This window comes from Pongo pygmaeus, chromosome 21 (assembly GCF_028885625.2).
Source record: "Pongo pygmaeus isolate AG05252 chromosome 21, NHGRI_mPonPyg2-v2.0_pri, whole genome shotgun sequence".
Lineage (NCBI taxonomy): Eukaryota > Metazoa > Chordata > Mammalia > Primates > Hominidae > Pongo > Pongo pygmaeus.
In genome coordinates this window covers 47,901,898-47,923,588 of record NC_072394.2, presented here as the reverse complement: position 1 = coordinate 47,923,588, position 21,691 = coordinate 47,901,898, and the positions used below count along the sequence as shown (strand labels likewise).

Sequence of the window (21,691 nt, the reverse complement as noted above, 5' to 3'; positions counted from 1 at the left end):
TCCCTACTCCTCCTGACCTAGGTCCCCAGGGACCTGCTTCTGAGACTCCATGGTCCCTGGGCTGCCGGTACAAGGAGGTGTTCCACATCTGTGCACTGACTGCCTTCTGGGGCTGGCAGAAGGAAGCTACTCTGACCTGGGAGTTGCTGAGGAAGGAGTCCCAGGGGATTCCTGTCCAGGGGAGACTGTTTGAGCTGTGTACCCTCCAGGATGTTGGGAGTCCTGGAGCTTCCCATTGTACCCCCTGATGCCTGCTGGCTGCCATCTTGGCTCTCATTTGGTACTGATATGGACAGGGCTGCCTAGAGCGAGGGGTTAGAAATACCCTCTGAGCCAGACATCCCTTTTTCCTTTCCTGTCCTCCTTTAAGGGTTATAAACTATTCTGACCATCAGCTATGTAGGAGTCTCCACTTCTCTCTCTGAATGGCCAGAGTTCAGGTGGTGGGTGGGGAAAAGGGAGGTCAACTTCAGACACCTGGAGAGTTAAGGGATATGCCAACTCAGTAGTGGGCTAGTACTCTCTTATCTAGGTACCTTCTTTTATCCTTTGGAAATAGATTTCCCACATTCCTAAGATCGCCTGAAAATCTCTGGCCAATGCTGGGCACATTGGCTCATGCCTGTAATCCCAGCACTTTTGGAGGCTGAGGCAGGTAGATCACTTGAGAGGCCAAGAGTTCGAGACCAGCCTAGCCAATATGATGAAACCCCGTCTCTATGAAAAATACAAAAATTAGCCAAGCGTGATGGTGCCAACCTGTAATTCCAGCTACTTGGGAGGCTTAAGTATGAGAATTGCTTGAACCCAGGAAGCAGAGGTTGCAGTGAGCTGAGATTGGGCCACTACACTCCAGCCTGGGTAATGAAGTCAGAGTGAAACTCTGTTTCAAAAAAAAAAAAGGCCAGCTGGGCTTGGTGGCTCACACCTGTAAAATCCCAGCACTTTGGGAGGCCGAGGCAGGTGGATCTCTTGAGCCCAAGAGTTCGAGACCAGCCTGTTCAAAGTGGCAAAGCCCTGTCTCTAAAAAAATACAAATACAAATACAAAAATTAGCTGGGCGTGGTGGCATGTGCCTGTAGTCCCAGCTACTTGGGGGGCTGGGGCAGGAGGATCATTGAGCCTGGGAGGTTGAGGCTACGCTGAGCCAAGATCACACCAGTGCACTCCAGCCTGGGTGACAGAGTGAGACCCTGCCTCAAAAAAAAAAAAAAAAAGGAAATCTCTGGCTATATTTAATGTACTGCATATTAGCTTTTCTTAGAAAAGCTGCATATAGCTTTTCTTAGAAAGCTATATGTTTATAAGCTATATGTTTATAAGGTACTATTCATCCTTGGTATTTAAAAAAATACAACAGGATAAGAAGATATGATTATAAGGTGATAGACTATTTAACCAGACTGTTTAACCAGTCAGAACTCATACATCCCTAACTACTGACCTCTTCAAAATGAGCTTATTAGTATCACTATTAGAGCCCAAATCCTGGTTCTGCCAGCTCCTAAAAAGTCACCTTGGGTAAGTTCCTTACAGCTCCCTCATCTGTAAGATATAGATGACGTTACTTCTTACTTCAGAGGGTTCTTGTGAAGATTTTGAAAAGAGACATAAAGTACTCAGCCCACACTGCTGGACACCTCTTAAGCACTCAATAGATGTTATTCATTATTAAAATGACAAACATGTCACTGCCATTGCCCTGCCCTCTCTGGAACTCAACTCTAAAAACTGCTTTTATTGTTACTTTAGAAATCATAAAAATCTCATTAAGGTCACATATTTTTGATCCCCAACTACCATGCAGCTCAGTCTCCGTATTACTAAAAAAAAGTTTGGATCACGTGACTTTTGGCCATTTCTAAAGATCAAATTAACACTCAGGGGACAGAGATTTGTCATCACAGAAGATATGCAGAAAAATAGGCACAAGACCTTGAAGTGAATCCCAAAGAGGTGCTCCAACCACAGATGGAGTAACCATCACCACAGCTGCTCAAGGGTGACAGCAGCCACATGATGGGTGTTCTTTCACAGTTAGTCACATGCCTGTAGAGTTTGTGTTGTCTACAGGGAAACTGATTAACCCAGGGAAGGTCATCCCAGCTGGTCTTACCTCCTAGACCCTGCAGCCAGGATTACTGTGCCCCATTAGCAAACTGCTTCCTTCCAACTTGGCCAAGGTACCATGAGTTACTGAGGTGCCTCACCCTAGAACCTTCCCAGTCTCTTCTCAGGCATATTTACTCCTAAACCTTCATCCTGTCAGCATCAACTCCCTACTCTGTAGGGCTGAGAGCCAGGAGGTCAGATGGGCTTCTCAGGGAGATAGCAAAACTCATTTGTGTTACCACAAACTCATTTGTGTTACTGACAGCTGAAAACTGACAGCTCTCTTGGGAAAGCTCTGAAGAAACCAAAGAGGAACAGTGAAGGTTTCAATGCAGAAGTGGGTCTAGACTGTGTGCCGCTCCATTGAACATGTTCAGAAATCACTAGCAAGTAGGAACGGAAACCCAAGAATTATGTGGTTCACCTGAGGCATAGCGGGGCACGCTGCAAGTGAAGGAGATAGGATGTAAGAGTTCCCTGCACTGAGTATTTTAACCAAATGGACGAATGACTCTGGGGTCCAGGAAAGGGAGAAGGTGGCCCAATAATTCTTTAAAGTTCCCTTGCCTGGCTGCGCTGATCTCTCTCAATCTCAACCGTGGCATTACAAAGTAAGTACAGGCAGAACCATGGAAAATACTGTATTTGTATACACAGGAAGGACAGCTGCAAGCCCCTCACAGAGGAAACTCCACCCCAAAGAAAAATCTTAGCAGCAAATTCCTATCTCCCTCAGCACTATCAGCACAGCCCAGGCCAGAAGGTTGGGCTTCTTGTCTCTGGGAACCCATCATACCCTTCCCGCCAAAGAATTCTAAATAAGGCAGGAAAAAGAACTGGAGTCCAGTGGGAGCTGGGTGCCTGGTCATTCCTAGAAGACAGGCAGTGTCTTTATGATGGTTAGACTTTGAGCAACGCTGGGATTCTTCTGTGGGTCCTATGGCCTGCTATGTTGAGAGCTGGCAGCAGGATGGGGACCTGGTAGAAGGAACTGGAAGAAAGTCATAGGTTCTTGGGTGCACACGAACGTGTGTATAACAGGGCACAGGTTGTGCATTTTCCTTGTGCTTGATGCCTCCATCTGCCATCCTCTCCCTGACAGCGGCCTAATACTTCACACCTACATTTCTTTCTGTGGCTCTGGATCCGGAAACCAAGCGTTTCTCCAACAGAACTGCTGTGATTCGGCAACACTGCAAAGGCAACAGCTGTCCCAGGGAGGTAAGACAGATGACTAAAGAAGTGGTTTGCTCCAATCAGATATCCTTGATTTTTTTTCTCTCTTAAAACAACAGGCTGGTGACAGGTATTGTGGCTCAAGAGTGGCATGGTTCCAATTCTGTTATTACCCTCAAAGAGGTCCCCTTCCTGACCTCTCAGATACCAAGGCTTCAGCAGACAGAGGCCATTCTTGTAGCTGTCATGCTGACTGCTACCTGCCTTCTTTGACAGGCCCTCACTATCTCTCCCACACCAACAGAGACTTCACATTTCCAGGGTTCCTCTCAGATCTGGGCTGGACCTCATCTGGAGGGTCTGAGCAGCCCAAGGTGTTAAGGGGCCCAAGTGTCAGCAGGATGTCCAAAGGGCCTGATTCTAGACATTGGATTTAGGGGCTGAGTTGAGGGGTATCTCCTTGAGCTCCGTCCGCATGCACAGGTACTCCCCGATGACAGCCATGAGTGCAATGCACACGGCTTGGACCAGCCACCAGGTCAGCGCCGAGGGGAAACGGGAGCTGTAGAACCAGCAGCCCAGGAGGTGAAAGAAATGGACAGTGACAGTGAAATCCAGACACTGCTTTCCTCGCCGGATGAAGTACAGCAAGCCCAGGGCACTGTGGGGAGAGGACAGCAGTGAGTTGTCACTGGGTTGTCCTGGCCTTAGGTTATCTGGGAGGGTAGGGACAATTAGGACGGCAGCATAGTGGTCAGAAGTGACGAGATAAGTGTGAAGCAAGGGTTATGATATTAGACGCCTAGAAGAACCTGGCGGGTAATGTCAAGAGTGAAGCTGACTGAGTATGAGCTTGATGATCAATGGCAATTGTCACTAGGGGATCCTAGGAATTGGTGGGGATCGTGACACCCTGAAGCATACATGTTCTAGCTAAAGTGGGGGCAGTAGCTACTTGCATCTAGGCAAATCTTATCATGCTAGAAGGCTGGCCTGGAATCAATCAGTCATTCCATTATTCAAGAGAAGCCAGAAATCTGGATTTTTATATAAAATAGCCTGATTTTCAACTAAGTGAAAAAAAATGTTTTAAACACCATGTGTGGGCTGACATCTATGTAAGCCAAATAGAACCTATCCGGAAGACAAATTTAGGTCAAAGTCAGCCCACCAGTTTTCAACCTCCGGTGTAAGGACAAGAATAATAATAACACACAAGGCACTGTTCTAAGTCCTTCTTGTGAATTAACTTATTTAATCCTTACAACTATGAGGTAGGTAATATTACTAGCCCCATTTTACTGATGAGGCAACTGTGGTAGATTAACTTGTCCAAAGTCACTAGACTAGTGGTAAAGCTAAGGTTCAACGCCAAATGAGTCTGCCTCTAGAGCCTGAGACCTTGACCACTATGCTAAACTGCCTCTTAAGAGACAGGCAATGATTACGTGTGACCTTAGACATCACTGAGTCCAACCCCTCATGGACAAAAGAGGAGCCTGAGGCCCATGGCAAGTAACTTGGCCAATGGCACACAAACCAAGAACAGAACCCAGTTCTCCTGTCTCTCGGTTGAATCCTTTCCTCAGCTCACTCCACATCAGGGAAGTTATCTGAGATGGAAGTTGTCTTGCAGGCAGCACAAACATAGTGACATAAGAGCTTTCCAGGTAAGTCAAAACAGCAATGGAAGGAGGCCCATTATACAGCCGGTCCCAGAACTGGCCTCTGTCACCCACTTTACTCCACCACTCCCCAGAAACAAGTGCCAGCCTTTCTCATGTTCAAACTTAGGAAGTTAGTCCCAGCACTAAGAGCCCAAAAGCTGGATAGCAAAACTGGTGATACTCACCAGGTGAGGGCGTTGAGGATGAAGGACATCATGGAGAGCCGGCCTGGAGGGGTGGAAAAGCCCAGGATCTGAGGGGGAATCACAAATGGAAATATGCTGGAGAAGTGACTTGGCAGAGCCCCAGGATCTCAGCAAGCCTCCTAAGGAACAAGCATTCTTCCCAGAGCACAGAAGATAATACCTCCCTTCATCTGTACGGCAGCCTATTTCCAATAGGTGCTTTCATAGACATCCATTATGGGATTTCATTTGTTTCTCACAGTAGGTGGAAAGGGATTATTCTCATTTTACAAAGGAGGATGTAAAAGCTCAGACAAGTTAAGTTGCCCAAAGTAATAAACACCAAGAGTAAAGTCTAGAACCGTGTTCAGCTGACTATGGCTCCGTAGGCCAGGCATCTGCTCCTGTACATAAAGTTTTATTGAAACACAGCCACACCCATTCACTTATATATTTGTCTATAGTAGCTTCTGTGCTACAATGCAGAGCTGAGTAATTGTGACCTAAAATCCTTACTACTTCACCCTTAAAGGAAAGGTTTGCTGATCCCTAGTCTAGAACTCAGGTTGTGTGCATCATATGGCTCTTCAACAAAGCCCGGCATTCCCACAGCTCTTCCCAGGAGGATAGAGGCTCCTACGAGACTACAACTAGGCATATGGTGGGTGTGCAATCTCCACTATCCAACACGATACCATCAAATGCCAAACATCTGCACCACACTTTCAGCTGACAAAGAAAGGTCTTTGACATACATAATCTCATATTATCCCTAAGAAAACCTCACAAAGCCATTCTTCTTTTTATTCTTATCACTTTTTGGATAATAACTTGCCCAAGGGCTACACAGAGAACAAGCAGCAGGGGCAAGTACTCCATCCCAGGTCTCCTGGCTTTAAGAACTGTGCTCATCACCACATGCCACGCCTGCCTCTTAGATGTAACAACTTACAGGCCTCCTTTACACTTTACAAAGTACTTTCTTATTCCTAAACCCCTCTGGGCCTTGTAACATTTTGTTGAGGGCGACACGGCAGGAGTATTCTACCCACTTTTCAGAAAAGGCTCAGAAAGGGGAAGCAACTTGCCCAAGGTCCCACAGCTAGTATTATATGTTTAGGCCTAGACTGAACCCTTGCTTTTCTGAATCCAAAGCACATGCTCTTTATATTGCAGTCCAGACCTCTCTGCAACTAGTCTCATGGTTTTGAAGACAGGAAAACAAGGTCACAGAGGTGACATTTGCCCCAAGTCACACAGCTAGTAAGTGGATCTTAAACGGAAGCCTGTCTGACCCCAAAGTCCAGGCAGTTTCCACTGTACCCGCATGAATGCTCTTTTATCCACCCCTCTCTCCGGTGTGGCACCTGAGAACCTAGCTCAGAGAAGTTAAGTCACTTTCCCAGAGTATCAGAAAGGAAATGTATCAGAGTTGCCTGCAACACAGACGTGTTTATTGTATTAACATCCAGGCCCTTTTCTTTGTACTAATCGGCCTCTGCTGTCATTCCATTTTATGGATGAGGCAGCTGAGGCTCAGAAAGGTGAAATCCCTTTCCCAGGGCTACAAAGCAAGAAAGATGACCCAGCCAGGTCTACAGCACAGTAGTGCTGGGCCACAAAGCCTACTAGGGGAGGCCAAGACCCCACCCGCGCCAGTCCGGGGACCCTACCTCGGCGTCGAACATCTGGTCCAGCGAGGGGCTGCTTCGCACTAGCCCGTCCACCAGCGCCAGCCACAGGCCCAGCGAGCCGTAATACACGGTCTGCATGAGGACGATCTGCGACAGGATCAGCAGCGGGTCCCACACGTAGCTGCGGAACTGACCCGCCATGCCCTGCAGGGACACGAGCCGGGCCTCAGCCAGCGGCCCGTCGCCATGGCAACGCCGCCCCGCCCGGGAGGAGGGACTGGAACCAAGGGGTGAGCCCATTCCAAGAGTTAGGGGGAAGGCGGGGCGGACAGAGCCATTCTCAGAGTGAGGGGAAATCCAGCCCATTCCGCCTGCGCGGCCCCCGCCCGTACATGAGCTCCTCTGGGGTCTACTCACCAGTGACAGACTCGACGATCGAAGTGTCCGAGCGTGGCCCGGCCTCACCGGCGGGCTCCCAAAACAGCGCTGACAGACAGGACCATGGAGGAGAGGCGCTGCCGGCCTAGAGAGGCAAAGCTCCAGCGACCACAGCGGCAGGAGCGGCTGCGTAGGAAAGAAACGTTTCCGGGGAAAGCAGCGGAGGGGCGGGGCTGAGGTTGCGCAGGCGTAGTGGGTGCAACCTTTGCCTGAACCGCCTGAACGAGGTACAAGCAGCCGGATAGCGAACTGGGCACATGCGCAGAAGGAAGAGTGAAGGCAAACGGAAGTGAGGAACGAAGGCCGCAGAGCTTGCGCGCCCTCTAGAGGGGAATTTTTTTTTTAAAGGAAGGCGGCTAGGGGAGAGGGAAGTGGGGTGGTTTAGGACGCGGTAATGATGTTTGGGAATTAACGAGGTGATAAACTGTGTCGCTATTTTCAGCCTAAATTCTCTGTTTTCTTCTAGTTAGAGTGTGATAACTTGAAGTGGACCTGCAAGCTCCTCCACGTAGGAGTTTGCCACTGTTCCCGCTGTACAGATAGTTAAGCTAAGGGCCAGAGAAGGAAAGCAACATACTGTTTCAACGACACAGTTAGTAGCAAAGTAAGGATTAAAATTCAAGTGTTGGTCGGGCGCGGTGTCTCACGCCTGTTATCCCAGCACTTTGGGAGGCTGAGGTGGGCGGATTACCTGAGGTCGGTAGTTCGAGACCAGCCTGACCAACATGGAGAAACCCCGTCTCTGCTAAAAATACAGAATTAGCTGGGCGTGGTGGCGCAGCCTGTAGTCCTAGCTACTCGGGAGGCTGAGGCAGGAGAATTGCTTGGACCCGGGAGGCAGAGGTTGCGGTGAGCCGAGATCACGCCATTGCACTCCAGCCTGGGCAACAAGAGCAAAACTCCGTCTCGAAATAAATAAATAAATAAATAAATAAATAAATAAATAAATAAAATTCAAGTGTTTCCTCAACACTACAACATTGGTTTCGCACCTACTGGGTGGCAGGAAGGCTAGAACATGTACATATAAGACAGTCCCTGCCCTGAGACACAGTTGAACTATATTAGAAGGCAGAGTAGTGGGTGTTTTAAAATGTGGGTGTCCAGTAGAAAAAAGCACAGGTTCTGAAGTCGCACCTAGGAGTAAATCCTGACCCTCTCTGCTGCCATGACTGTCTACCTTCCAAATCCAAGTAGTGGACAGTCAGTAAGTATTTGCTAATGAGTTAAGAACAGAGAAAGCAACAGCAATTCGATAACTCACTTATTCCTACTCCAGCAGACGAAAACCCATCAACTTCATTGATCCTAGGTTCCCCCTCTCTCGAGTGGAAAGACGGGAAGTAACTGGTTCCAGGAAAAGAATTCGGGTTTTAGGGCCAGCTATGCCACCCAGTGTGACCAGCAAGCCACTTCCTTCTTTAAACCTCAGCTTCCCTGTTTATGAAATGAGGAGTTGGACATGATTAACATTTTCCACCATTTAATCTACCTTCCAGTAATTATTTTCTCATTAAAAAAAAAACAGGCCGGGCGCGGTGGCTCATGCCTGTAATCCCAGCACTTTGGGAGGCTGAGGCGGGCAGATCACAAGGTCAGGAGTTCGAGACCATCCTGGCTAACACGGTGAAACCCCATCTCTATTAAAATACATCTCTATTAAAAATACAGAAAGTTAGCCGGGTGTGGTGGCAGGCGCCTGTAGTCCCAGCTACTCTGGAGGCTGAGACAGGAGAATGGCGTGAACCTGGGAGGTGAAGCTTGCAGTGAGCCGAGATTGCGCCACTGCACTCCAGCCTGGGCGACAGAGCAAGACTCCGTCTCAAAATAAAAAACTTACCAAAGAGCCATGTAACTGCCAATCAGAATTTCTGAACAGCTTGTGATAGCCATGTTATCACCTTGAGCTGATACAATTCCAGACAAAAGTAAAGAAACTTGAGACTTTATTGAGAGTGTGCGATTGTCCTTATCATTTGGAAATACCCTGAACAGTTCACTTGGATTCCAGTTTGGGAGTTATTAAGGCCCAAAGATTTCTTAGGTGCTTTCCAGCTCAACCATTCTTTTAGGCACCTCAATTCAGTTCAACAAATATGTATTTAAATTCCTCTAGTTCACTGATTATGCACATGATCTAGTGTTTCTGAGAAAACATCTGTTTCTTAAATGCCTACATGATCTTGTTTAATTCTCACAATCTGAAAATATAGCTATTGTCCCCTTTTTATAGGGGAGGAAACAAGGCTGGCGGGGAGGTGGTGTGACTGTCTAGGTCAGAGAGCTCACAGGGAGCAGAGCTGAGATTCAAATTCAGGACAACTGACTCTAAACATCAAGATGCCTTTTAGTTTAGTTTTGGTTTGGTTTAGTTTAGTTCTTTGAAACAGGGTCTCAATCTGTCACCCATGCTGGCATGTAGTGGTGCAATCACTGCTCACCGCACCCTCAAACTCCCAGGCCCAAGCCTCGGCCTCCCGAATAGCTGAGACCACAGGCATGTGCCACCACACCTGGCTTTTTTTGAAACAGAGTCTTGCTCTGTCGCTCAGGCTGGGGTGCAATGGCATGATGTTGGCTCACTGCAACCTCTGCCTCCCGGGTTCAAGCGATTCTCATGCCTCAGCCTCCTAAGTAGCTGGGATTACAGGTGTGTGCCACCATGCCCAGCTAATTTTTGTATTTTTAGTAGAGATGGGATTTCACCATGTTGGCCAGGCTGGTCTGGACTCCTGACCTCAAGTGATCTGCCCGCCTCAGCCTCCCAAAGTGCTGGGATTATAGGCATGAGTCACCACGCCTGGCCCACACTTGGCTTTTTTGATTTTTCATTTAATTTTATTTTTTTGTAGAGACAGGGTATCCCTATGTTGTCCAGGCTGGTCCTGAACCCTGGGCTCAAGCAGTCCTCCCACCTTGGCCTCCCAAAGTGTTAGGATTACAGGCATAAGCCGCTGTGTCCAGCCAAGATGCCATTTTAGAATAAAAGAATAGGAAAGAAGGGAGGAAGGGAGGGAGGGAGAGGGAAATGAAGGAAGGGAGATAGTAAAATAGTCAGGTGGCGGAGTAGCAGGAAGTGGAAAAGGGGCAGTGAATCTCTCTGCTCAGTTAGCCCTGGGGTGAGGGATTAGGGAGAAATGGGAGGAAAGGCTTAGGAAAAGGGCTGCAGAGGTTGACAATACCCAGGGCAGCTGTCTTCCTTGCAGGTGCTGGAATGCGTGGCTCTTCCTGGACTCTGCCCCCTTCACATCACAGCTGGGCCCACTCCACCCTATCTCTTCCCAATAGGGAAGGCCCTCCCTACCCATTCTGCTGAACTAGAAAACACAGGTAGCTTTCGACATTAGGGCTGGCTGGAATGTCTGATGTCATCCCTGGAGTCCGGAGCTCACCTTTGGGAAAACCCCACTGGGCGTGCAAGCTAACCTCCTGCCTTTTCCTTTCCCCTTTGGGAGTTCAGTTCTCGGATTCCCGCCTTGCCAAGCTTCGGAAATGCACACCATCCTCCGTCTTAATTTGGATCCAAGAAGGAAACCAAGAGCTGGGGAAAATCATGGCAACCCCCTTGTTTAGCTTCATTGGCCCATTTTCAAATTTGACCACAAGCAGTCTGCTTCAGACCACAGAGTCTGAACTAGAGCCCCACTGGCTTGCTATGTGACCTTGGGCGAGTCCCCTGGTGGGTCCCAGTATCCCAAACTATCAAATGAAAGAGGGACATTGGACTCCGACTTGCAGATGCTGTCGTGGCCCTGTGCCATCTGAATCACCTGAGGAACATACTGGATATTCAAATTTCCAGTCCTTGTTTGCAAACCTAAGTCCAATCCAAGTCTCCCAAAGCAGAGTGTGGAGATCTGTGTATTTAAAGAGCTCCCCAAGTGATTCAGAGGTGCACCCACATTTGATAACTACAGCACAAGATGATCTGTAGTTGACCCTAAACCGGCTCCTTCATCCAACAGAAAACTGCTCTGTGACCTTGGCAAGTCACATTCCGGCTTCAGGGTTTTCTTCCATCTGTAATATGAGGGGGTTGGATTTGAATAGCTAGCTGGTCTCCGAGGGTTCTTCCTACGCTGCCAAGTCTGTGGTTCCAAACTTATGAATGAAATGTTAAACTTTAGGTCAGAGGCAGAGTGACGAACAGCCACAAGCTGGGACAAACTGTCCTCTGGGTGGAGGGGAGGGGAGTGCCTCTGGTCACTTGGTCTCTTTCGTCACTCTCACACTGGGGCCCCACTGCATGCATGTAAGGACAATCGCTAAGGTCGCCTTCTGGATCCACCCCCATAAATCCCTTGGGAAAGTTCTCCCATAGGCCCATAGGCTTGAGAGCCCTGCTTAGATTCGAATCCTGGCTCTCCAGCTGTCTTGCTGTCCTGGTGGGTGACCTTGGGAAAGTTACTTCATGTCTCTGAGTCTCAGTTGGTTTCCTCTTCTGTAAAGTGGAGTTCAGAATAGTACCCATGTTATGGGCTGTCCTGAGGGTCAAATGTGTGCTTAGTCCACCGCCTGATATGCAGTGGGCATTATGTTAACATCAGCAATGTTAATATGATTGTTATTATTTCTTCCTTTGGAATGTGGGAACGGAAATGCCTGATCTCAGATTTATGGCAAGGATCTAATGATGTATCAGACAAAACAAGCCCGGTGGCTGGCCCATAGTAGGAGCACAGTAAATGTGATACGTTCTCTTCCTCCTCTCACCCCTACTCTCGTGTTCTCTAGATCCCTCCCTCTCTCCCTTCCTCCCCCGCTAGGCTGCCCTACTGCCCTTCTCACATGTTTCCTTTCGGGGAATATTTGATGAAGACACTTCAGTAGAAACACGTGTCTCAGGGACAGGTTATGCAACTCTGTGCTCACAGTTTTTTGGAAACCCCACATGGGAGGCTTGGAGTTGGCTGCCTGTCCTCTACATCGGTGACCATCCTGGGCTCTGGCCAGTGAGTTCCTCTCTTAGAAGGGAAACTGGAGAGAGAGCTCATTAGCTGCCAGTTTTCTCCTCCAGACTGAAAACCCCTTTGTTACCCAGGTTGCTTTAAGTGCTGTTTGTGTCTGTGTTTGGGGAGGAACATTTGCTGAGCATCTACTGTATGACAGGCACTTATATAATTTAATCCTTATTTAATTTCTAAAACAAGCCTGTGAGTTGAGAACTATTAATAGCCCCACTGAACACATGCAGATCCTGAGGCTCAGAGAAGGGATATTTACCCAAAGCCATGCTGCCAGTGAGTGGTAGAGCTAAACTCCAACCCAGGCCAGTTTGACTCCACACACTATTCCTTCACAGTGTGTAACAAAAAGTGCACTGGACAAAAAGTGGTTCACGCCTATAATTCCAACACTTTGGGAGGCTGAGATGGGTGGATCCACCTGCAATCAGGAGTTCGCGGCCAGCCTGGCCAACATGGAGAAACACTGTCTGTACTAAAAATACAAAAATTAGCCAGGAGTGGTGGTGCATGCCTGTAATCCCAGCTACTTGGGAGGCTGAGGCAGGAGAATTGCTTGAACCTGGAAGGCAGAGGTTACAGTGAGCTGAGATCGTACCACTGCACTCCAGCCTGGGTGACAGAGTGAGACTCTGTCTCAAAAAAAAAAAAAAAAAAAAAGGCACTGGACGTTACAGTGACATACAGCTTTCATCTACCTGACCTCATCTTATTGTTGCAACAGCCCCAGGGATGTAGGTATAAACATTGTCCCCATGTTACAGGTAAGGAAACTGAGGCTTAGAGAAGGAAGTGACTCACACTCAGCACACATTGAGGTGTGGCGTGTCTTGTCAGCTGGAATAATCAAAAGTTAAGAAACATCTGGGGTGTCTGTCTTTCCACTCTAACTTTCCATCCAACCTCCCTGTTCTTTCCTTCACACCAGAGGGAGTCAGGAAACTGGTTTTCTGTGTTCTGTGTCTAATGATCAGGGGTTTTCTGCAAACCCTTTCTCTATGCAGGGTGGATGATGCCAGGCATGACAGTGGGTGGAAGGACCTCTGAGTAGAGCCATCCCTCAGCATCCATGGGTGGTTGGTTCCAGAACTCCTGGCAGATATGAAAACCCAGAGAAGCTCAAATCCTTTATACAAAATGGTATAGTATTTGCATATAGTCTATGCAATCTTCCCACATTCTTTAAGTCATCTCTAAACATCTAATACAATGTAAATAGTTGTGATACTATATTTTAATTGTTTATTTGTATTATTTTCATTGTTGTACTGTTGTTTTATTGTTATTGTTTTATTTTATTTTATGTTTAAGACGGAGTTTCACTCTCATTGCTCAGTCTAGAGTGTAACAGTGTGATCTTGGCTCACTGCAACCTCCGCCTCCTGGGTTCAAGCGATTCTCCTGCCTCAACCTCCTGACTAGCTGGGATTTACAGGCGCATGCCACCATGCCTGGCTAATTTTGTATTTTTAGTAGAGACGGGGTTTCACCATGTTGGTCAGGCTGGTTTCGATCTCCTGACCTCAGGTGATCTGCCCACCTCAGCCTCCTAAAGTGTTGGGATTACAGGTGTAAGCCACTGTGCCCGGCCTTTGTTGTTATTTTAGAGACAGGTCCTTGTTCTGTCACCCAGGCTGGAGTGCAGTGGCGCTATCATAGCTCACTGCAGCCTCGCACTCCGGGGCTGAAGCAATCCTCCCACCTCAACCTCCTGAGTAGCTGGGACTACGGGTGCATACCATCAGGCCAGGCTATTTTTATTTTATTTTATGTAGAGAAGGAGTCTCACTATGTTGCCCAGGCTGGTCTCAAACTTCTAGGCTCACGTGATCCTCACGCCGTGGCCTCCCAGAGGGCTGGGGTTACAGGCATGAGACACTGTGCCCAGCCTCACACCTTCAAGTTTTCTTACCTTGATTCTTGACCCCATCATGTACTAAACTTTCTGTCCCTACCTAGAAATTATTCTTTATTCTGACCTTAAAGGACTCAGGGCTTTGTTTTAAGATGAAAAGTTGTTTTTTCCACTTCCTTTTTATCATTATTTATTCATTCAATCATCTACTTGATAAATATTCATTGAGCATTTATTATGTGCCAGAAACGGATCCAGCTGGTATGGATATAAATGAATAAAGTGAATAAAGAGAAAATACTCTAATCTCGTAGAGGAGAGAGATGATAAACAAGTCAATCAACAATATAAAATCTAGCATCAAGGAATGTCAGTGTACTCAGAACACCAACAGTGCGGGATTCTGTTATAACATCAGAAAATGGATGAATACAATATTTATCTCTGCTCCTTTTAGGACAGGACACTTGGGAACCAGGAACAGGAATCAGGGCTGTAAGTTCAGTGAGACAGCATGGTGATGCAGACAGAATCAAAGAAACTTGAGTTTGAATCTTGTATCAGTCAGCTTTTGCTACATAAGAAACACCCCACAAATCTCAGGGGCAACAGCAATGGATTTCTCAATTGTAGGTTTGCAGGTGGGTTAGGGCAGCTTTGTTACAGTTACGGTTTTGTTGTCATTTCTCCTTGCTCAGCCTGTTTTCTCATCTATAAAATAGAGATAAAACTACTTACTTCACAGCATCCAAGCGAAGATGATGCTCAATACTCCTTTCTGATTAAACATACCCTCTGCTCAGGGTATGTGAGAAGCTAAATATTCACCCTCTAGGCCAAATAGTAATCCAAAAAGTGGTCTGGGCTGCAGGTGCTCACTTAAGGAATAAGGAAGGCCATTGGCCAAGCCAATGAGTCTTGTGGTCCCCTCCCAAAATTTAGACTAGAAGAGAGAACCAGTAAGTCAGTAAAAGAGAGAGAGGCACACATCCAGGAAAAAGAAGAGTCACTCTTAAAGAAAGAACAAGCAGGCTTAAAGAGCAAGAGATAAGTCAGCCAGCCTGTGGCATCATCTCAGTCCTCGATGTTTCCCTTTCAGTTTTAACCTTTAGCCCTCCTGGTCCTCCTAATAACTCCTAAGCCTTTTCTTAAGGAGTCCTGAGTGAGGCATATTTCCTCGCAATTGCAAGAACTGAGCTAAGACAGAGAAGATGCTTAGAAAGTTGCCAGCCCACAGCTTGGCATATAGTAGATCCTCAGTCTACTGTATAGCTGGCAGCTATTGTCCGCTAATCAGGGAGCTGCTTAAGAACACGGACAGGTCTTGTTCACCAGGATTTATCGAAAAGCTTCTCACATACAAGATATTCATCAGATGTTTTTTGGATAAATGACCAAGTGAGTGAATTGCTACATCTGAGCCTCTAAGGGAAAATGTCCAAATGGCATTCATCCAGTTATCCATGCGACAAGTATTTACTGAATGTAAACCTCTGCCAGACCTTGGAAAAGGTGCAAGGGATGCATTTGTGAACACAACAATGTCCTTGCCCTCATGAAACTTACACGTGGCAGAGAAAACAGAAAATAAACAAGTAAAAGAATAAGCGCGTGATGGCAGGTAAGGGAAATGTTATGACAAAAAATAAAGCAAAGTAAGTGGAAAGAGTAATTGGAGGTGTTATTTTTAGAATTCTTCAAAATGCCTGTGGTGGATGCTGACTCACCGTGTGGGCCTCGGTTTGCCTATCTTACAATGTGGGTACTGTTGGATTGAATGATTTGAGAGGACCCTTCTGGGCCTAGTGTTCTCAGTTTCTGTGGTTATGCAAGGCAGTGGCTGGACATTCCACAGCCTCTGGAAACTCTAAGCTGTCATTATCTGTAGCTGGAGAGAGATTTACATAAACTGAGGAAGACCAGAAAGGGTTGGCACCATTCTGGGAGAGAGCCCTGTGGCCCAATCCTTTTTCTGTTCTGAAAATAGTAATGTGTTACCTGTTATTAACCATGTGTGAGGAGCTGCTGGGGAGGGGAGTAAGTCAAGACTCTTATGGGGAGGCCCCCTTGATTATAAAAATAGATAACACTTTGATGCTCCATATTGTGCTAAGCACTGTAGTTTTAACATTTTTATGATGTTAAGAACTATAATGACCCTCAAATTACATGGGGGGACCACATGAGAAAACTGAGGCACAGAGAGAAAAAGTGTCTTGCTCCATACCACCAAGATTGCAATCTAGGTCTCTCTAACTTTGAAGACTGTGCTTTTCTCCTAAAACTAACATGAGTGAGAAAGGGATGCCTGCCCAAAGAGTGGGACAGATAGAGTCCTAGAAACCTCAAGGCAGGAAGAAATGAGAATTAAAAGAAGAGGATGGAGGCTTCCAGGAGAAGGTAGCATTTAAGGTGTCTCTGGATGTACCAGGTGTGCACCTAGCCTTGGTTAACTCTGGCCTAGGAAGTCTGAGAAAAGGGGGAGGGACACCACCTCTGCTGTAGGCTGGGTCTCAGCTCATTTTTTTAGCTCCATGGGAGGGGGCTGCCTGTTGATGTCCTGGATCATTTCCTTTTGCTTGAAAGGAAGCTAGGGGGAGGATGTAAAGTGTTTGACCAATGCCATCTCTCAGACTCACTCAATCTCAGGTTAGAATACACAGAAAGGGTGCTGGACCCAACATAAGTGAGTAGGTATTATGTGTTCACCACTTCACCTTATTCCATTCTCCTAATTAGTTCAAGAGGGAATTATCTCCATTATAGGGAGGAGCAAAGGGACTCACAAACTTTCCTCCAGTTGGCAAGTCCTGGAAACAGGATTTTAATGAAGAACTTCTGGCTCTAAACACTGTGGGTTTTGTTTGGTTGTTTGGGTTTTTGTACTTAAGCCCCATGCAGGAAATTAGGAACTCCTATTCAGTATTACAAACCTTTGACTACTGCATTTTGTTTTTTGGAGGCCAAAGAAGGACCCAATAAAACTTCTCAAAGAATCTCAGGTTTTGGACAAATTATTTTTAACTCTTTGGGGGTCAGGATCACCCAAAAGGAGGATCCCCCAAACATCCTCTTTTTGTGGATATAAAGAAAGAATCTGAAGTTTCTTGCCCCAAAATAATGTATGCAGAGACACATAACCTAGAGGAGTACTGACCATTCATGTGTCCTCTGCCCCCAGTCATGGAGCCCAGGTTAAAGACCCATACATCCACAAATAATTATATTCAAACATGTTGCATCCCTTTAGAGATTCTCAGAACTTGGGGAAGGGGAAATTATTTCCTTAATTCCAGGAGGTTAAGATAGTTTTATAGAAGAACTTCCATTAACTCTCTAAAGGAGTTGTTTTCAGTTTTTGTTTTTGTTTTTGTTTTTTTGCTAGTGTACTCTCTAAATAATTATTTTAAGACTATGTACTCCTTGACACAATTTTTAGTTGATAGCTTAACATTTTTCATCAAAAGTTTAAATAGTTGCAAAGGTTGTAATTTCTGGCATATTGTAAATTTATGCAGTTAAAAGTAAAACAATTACATCACTCTTTTAAATGTATCCAGTTAAATTAAATGCCCTAGCAATTCGATACCTACAATCATCCATTTAAAAAATACATGAATAAGCTCTTTTCTAAGAGTCAGACATTTTGCATCATTTTTCTATTTGAACTCAAATTTCTACTCCATGTTCCACCACAAAATTTTATCATAATGTGTTTTTTTTTAAATGCATCAGAGGCTTACTGATGACTCTTTTAAAAAGTCCTACAATAATTTAAACAGCTTCATTAAGGTACAACTGGCATAAAATAAGCTATACATATTTAAAGTATACAATTTGACATAAATATATGCTTGCTGTGTTAGGCTGTTTGCGTTACTATAAATGCATGAGATTGGGTAATTTATAAAGAAAAGAGGTTTAATTGGCTCACAGTTCTGCAGGCTATACAAGCATGGCTCCAGCATTTGCTTCTAGCGAGGGGCTCAGGAAACTTCCAATCATGGCAGAAGGTAACAGGGTAGCAGGCATCTCACACGGCATCAGCAGGACCAAGAGACAGGGAAGGTGGAGGTCCCAGACTCTTAAACAACCAGATCCAGTGTAAACTGAGAGTGAGAATTCATTTATCACCAAGTGGATAATGCTAAACTATTCATGAGGGATCTGCCCCAGGATCCAATCACCTCCAGGCCACACCTCCAACATTAGGAATCACATTTCAACATGAGATTTGGAGGGGACAAACATCCAAATCACACCACTCTCTAAACCAGTCCTACAAACTTTGATAAATAATTATTAAGTAGAAAAAGTAAAATTGTTTTAGAAATACCTGTCTTAATTAGGTGGCTGGGGCAATTTTTTCTCTCCAATTAGCTCACTAAAACCTCCATGAGGTCAGGTATAGTGGCTCATGCCTGTAAACCAGCACTTTGGAAGGCTGAGGCAGGCGGGTCACTTGAAGTCAGGAGTTTGAGACAAGCCTGGCCAATGTGGCGAAACCCCATCTCTACTAAAAATACTAAAATTAGCTGGGCATGGTGATGTGCACCTGTAATTCCAGCTACTTGGGAGGCTGAGGCACAAGAATCACTTGAACTCAGGAGGCTGAGGTTGCAGTGAGCAGAGATTGTGCCACTGCACTCCAGCCTGGGTGATGGAGTGAGACTTTGTCACAAACAAACAAACAAATACCTCAATGAATATTGCTAGAATGAAATAGGTTTTAGCAATAATTTTATTCCTATTTTTCATTTTTTGTAGCTGTCAAACTGTGGTATGCTAAAGCCATCTTGTAGTGGTTCATGAAAGTCAATTTTTAGAAATTTTGTGGCTTGGTGCCATGGCTCACACCTGTAATCCCAGCACTTTGGGAAGCTAAGTTAAGAGGACTGCTTGAGCCCAGGCATTCAAACCCAGCCTGGGCAACATAGTAAGACTCTGCCTCTACCAAAATAATAATAATAATAATAATAATGATAATAATAATAATTAGCTGTGTGCGGTGGTGTATGTCTAGTCCCAACTACTCAAGGGGCTGAGGTGGGAGGATCTCGTGAGCCTGGGAGGTCGAGGCTGCAATCAGCCATAATTTTGCCACTGTACTCCAGCCTGGTCTACAGAGAGAGATCCTGCTTTTTTTTAAATGTCATTAGCCAGTTGTTAAACATAACTATTACTAAAAATTAAATTATATGAACATACAATTATATTAAAAACAAAGGAGGCCGGGTGCAGTTGCTCACGCCTGTAATCCCAGTACTCTGGGAGGCCGAGGCGGGTGGATCACGAGGTCAGGATATGGAGACCATCCTGGCCAACATGGTGAAATCCTGTCTCTGCTAAAAATACAAAAATTAGCCAGGCATGGTGGTGTGTGCCTGTAGTCCCAGCTACTCAGGAGGCTGAGGAGAATCGCTTGAACTCGGGAGGCAGAGGTTGCAGTGAGCTGAGATTGCGTCACTGCACTCCAGCCTGGGTGACAAAGTGAGACTCCATCTGAAAAAAACAAAAACAAAAACAAAACCATAAAGGAAATAAATACTCAAAACTCATCACTTACTAATTATCTCACTACATTTTACTGTTATCTATGCTTTTGAGATTATTTGCACCTATTGTATCTGTGTGGTAGAAATATATCTTCCTAGCTCCATGTTCAGTGACATCTCATTGGTAGCTTGAAATCAGCCATGCTGTTAAGTATTTACACTACAGAAATTGGCAAATTAGCACTCGCCACTTCCCCTAGCCAATTGTCAAGCATTTACCAGCACACTACTGGCTGTAAGTGCTGAGAAACTTATAAAAGTTGGTAGGAACAGAAGAACTCTTGTTATAACAATGTGACAATAGATAACTAAAATCACATAGTTATCTATTCTATATTTAATGATCTATCTACTGACAACTAGATTAGGCCCCCCTGCAATTTTGCGAAAAGCAAAGATTGCAAACCATTTAACTTGCAAAAGGATTTCTTATTCTGGCATGAGATTTCTTCATTTTCTCAGTTTTGTTCCAAATCCTACGGTAGCATGTTAAAAACCACTGAAAGTCATTGCTTACCTTTAAATCTGTGGAAACCCCATGGTCAGCATTTGAAACTTGCTTTACTGCCAAGGTTCTCTGCCACAGAGTCTTTTATTCTTTGATAATAATCAAGGAGTGGAAAAAGGGAAGTCACTACCAATTCTCCACTCCACAAAGTGTATGAATTCATAATATGCCAACAGAGGCCAAAATGTCCTACTTCTAAGGCTACGTTACACCCTTAGAAAGATTTATACGTAAGTCAGGGAGAGACAGGGTTAGGCTTCTTTTGTACTTCGATCATCATAGGATGCCCACCTTCACACCCTGCAATAATTCCAACAGTACCTGTGCTTGGGGCCCCAGAGAATTTTAGTCTCCATATAGCACCCCCCTCCACTTATTCCCCCAACTTGCTCCCACCAATGCACTGTTAGGAGGATGAGGGGTAAGGAAGACACACAACTTTCTCTTATAAAGGGTGGGAGCTGACCTAAGAATGGAAATAAACTTGCAGACCAGTTCTCAGAGAGATCAAACTTTTGAGAAAGTTCAAAATCTGGAAGATGAAGCCCTTAGAACAGACGTCAGCCACTCTGAGACCAGCGTCAGAGTGGTCTCAGAGTGGCTGAGGCTCACTGCCTATTTTTCTTCAGCCCCACTGCTAAGAATGGTTTTTGCATTTTTATTTTTTATTTTTTTTAAGACGGAATCTTGCTCTGTTGCCCAGGCTGGAGTGCAGTAGGGAGATCTCAGCTCACTGCAACCTCCGCCCCTCGGGTTCAAACGATTCTCCTGCCTCAGCCTCCAGAGCAGTTGGGATTACAGGCGCAGGCAACCATGCCTGGATAATTTTTGTATTTTGTAGAGACGGGGTTTCAGCATGTTGGCCAGGCTGGTCTCAAACTCCTGAGCTCAAGCGATCCGCCGCCTCAGCCTCCCAAAGTGCTGGGATTACAGGCATGACTCACTGCATCCGGCCTGCATTTTTATTTTAAAATGTCATTTATTTATTTATTTATTTTTAAGACAGGGTCTCACTTGGTCACCCAGGCTGGAGTGCAGTGAGCGATCATGGCTCACTGCAGCTTTCACCTCTCTGGCTCAAGCAGTCCTCCCACCGCAGCCTCCAGAGTAGCTGGGGTCACAGGGGTGCACCACAATGCCTGGTTAATTTCTTTAAAAACTTTTTGTAGAGATGGGGTCTCATTATGTTGCCCAGGCTGGTCTCCAATTCCTGGGCTCAAGGGATCCTCCTATTCCTCGGCCTCCCAAAGTGCTGGATTACAGGCGTGAGCCATAGAGCCCAGCCGATTTTTGCATGTTTAAATGGTTGGAAATAAAGTCAAAAGAATAATAATATTTCGTGACACATGAAAATTATATGAAATTCAAATGTCGGTGTCTATAAATAATGTTTCATTAGGACCTAGCCGCGCTCATTCCTTTAGTATTTATGGCTGCTTTTGAGCTACGACGCTGGAGTTTGAATAGTTGCCACAGGGATCGTATGGCCCGCAAAACCTAAAATATTTAGCCCTTTACAGAATAGTTTGCTGTCCCGTGTCTTAACACTGTTCACATCCCAGTTGGGAAGTTCTGTATCTTCAGAGGGGAGCACACC

General features: G+C 45.7%; 1 protein-coding gene across 1 annotated transcript; it reads right to left on the bottom strand.

The window, feature by feature from the left end:
• Nucleotides 1–2,738: 2,738 nt before the first annotated feature.
• Nucleotides 2,739–7,406, bottom strand: SYS1 (SYS1 golgi trafficking protein). Its single transcript, XM_054467436.2, has 4 exons — nt 7,192–7,406; nt 6,814–6,978; nt 5,141–5,208; nt 2,739–3,949 (listed from the first exon to the last, which is right to left on the bottom strand). The coding sequence occupies exons 2-4, from the start codon at nt 6,973–6,975 to the stop codon at nt 3,709–3,711; spliced, it is 471 nt and encodes a 156-aa protein (XP_054323411.1). The 5' UTR covers nt 6,976–6,978; nt 7,192–7,406; the 3' UTR covers nt 2,739–3,708.
• Nucleotides 7,407–21,691: the final 14,285 nt, after the last annotated feature.

Coding starts and splice junctions, on each gene's coding strand:
- SYS1 (XM_054467436.2), bottom strand. CDS start 6,975: ATGGCGGGTCAGTTCCGCAGCTACGTGTGGGACCCGCTGCTGATCCTG. Junction 5,209..6,813: donor ACCAGATGTTCGACGCCGAG/GTAGGGTCCCCG, acceptor ATTCCCCCTCAG/ATCCTGGGCTTTTCCACCCC. Junction 3,950..5,140: donor ATCCTCAACGCCCTCACCTG/GTGAGTATCACC, acceptor CTCTCCCCACAG/TGCCCTGGGCTTGCTGTACT.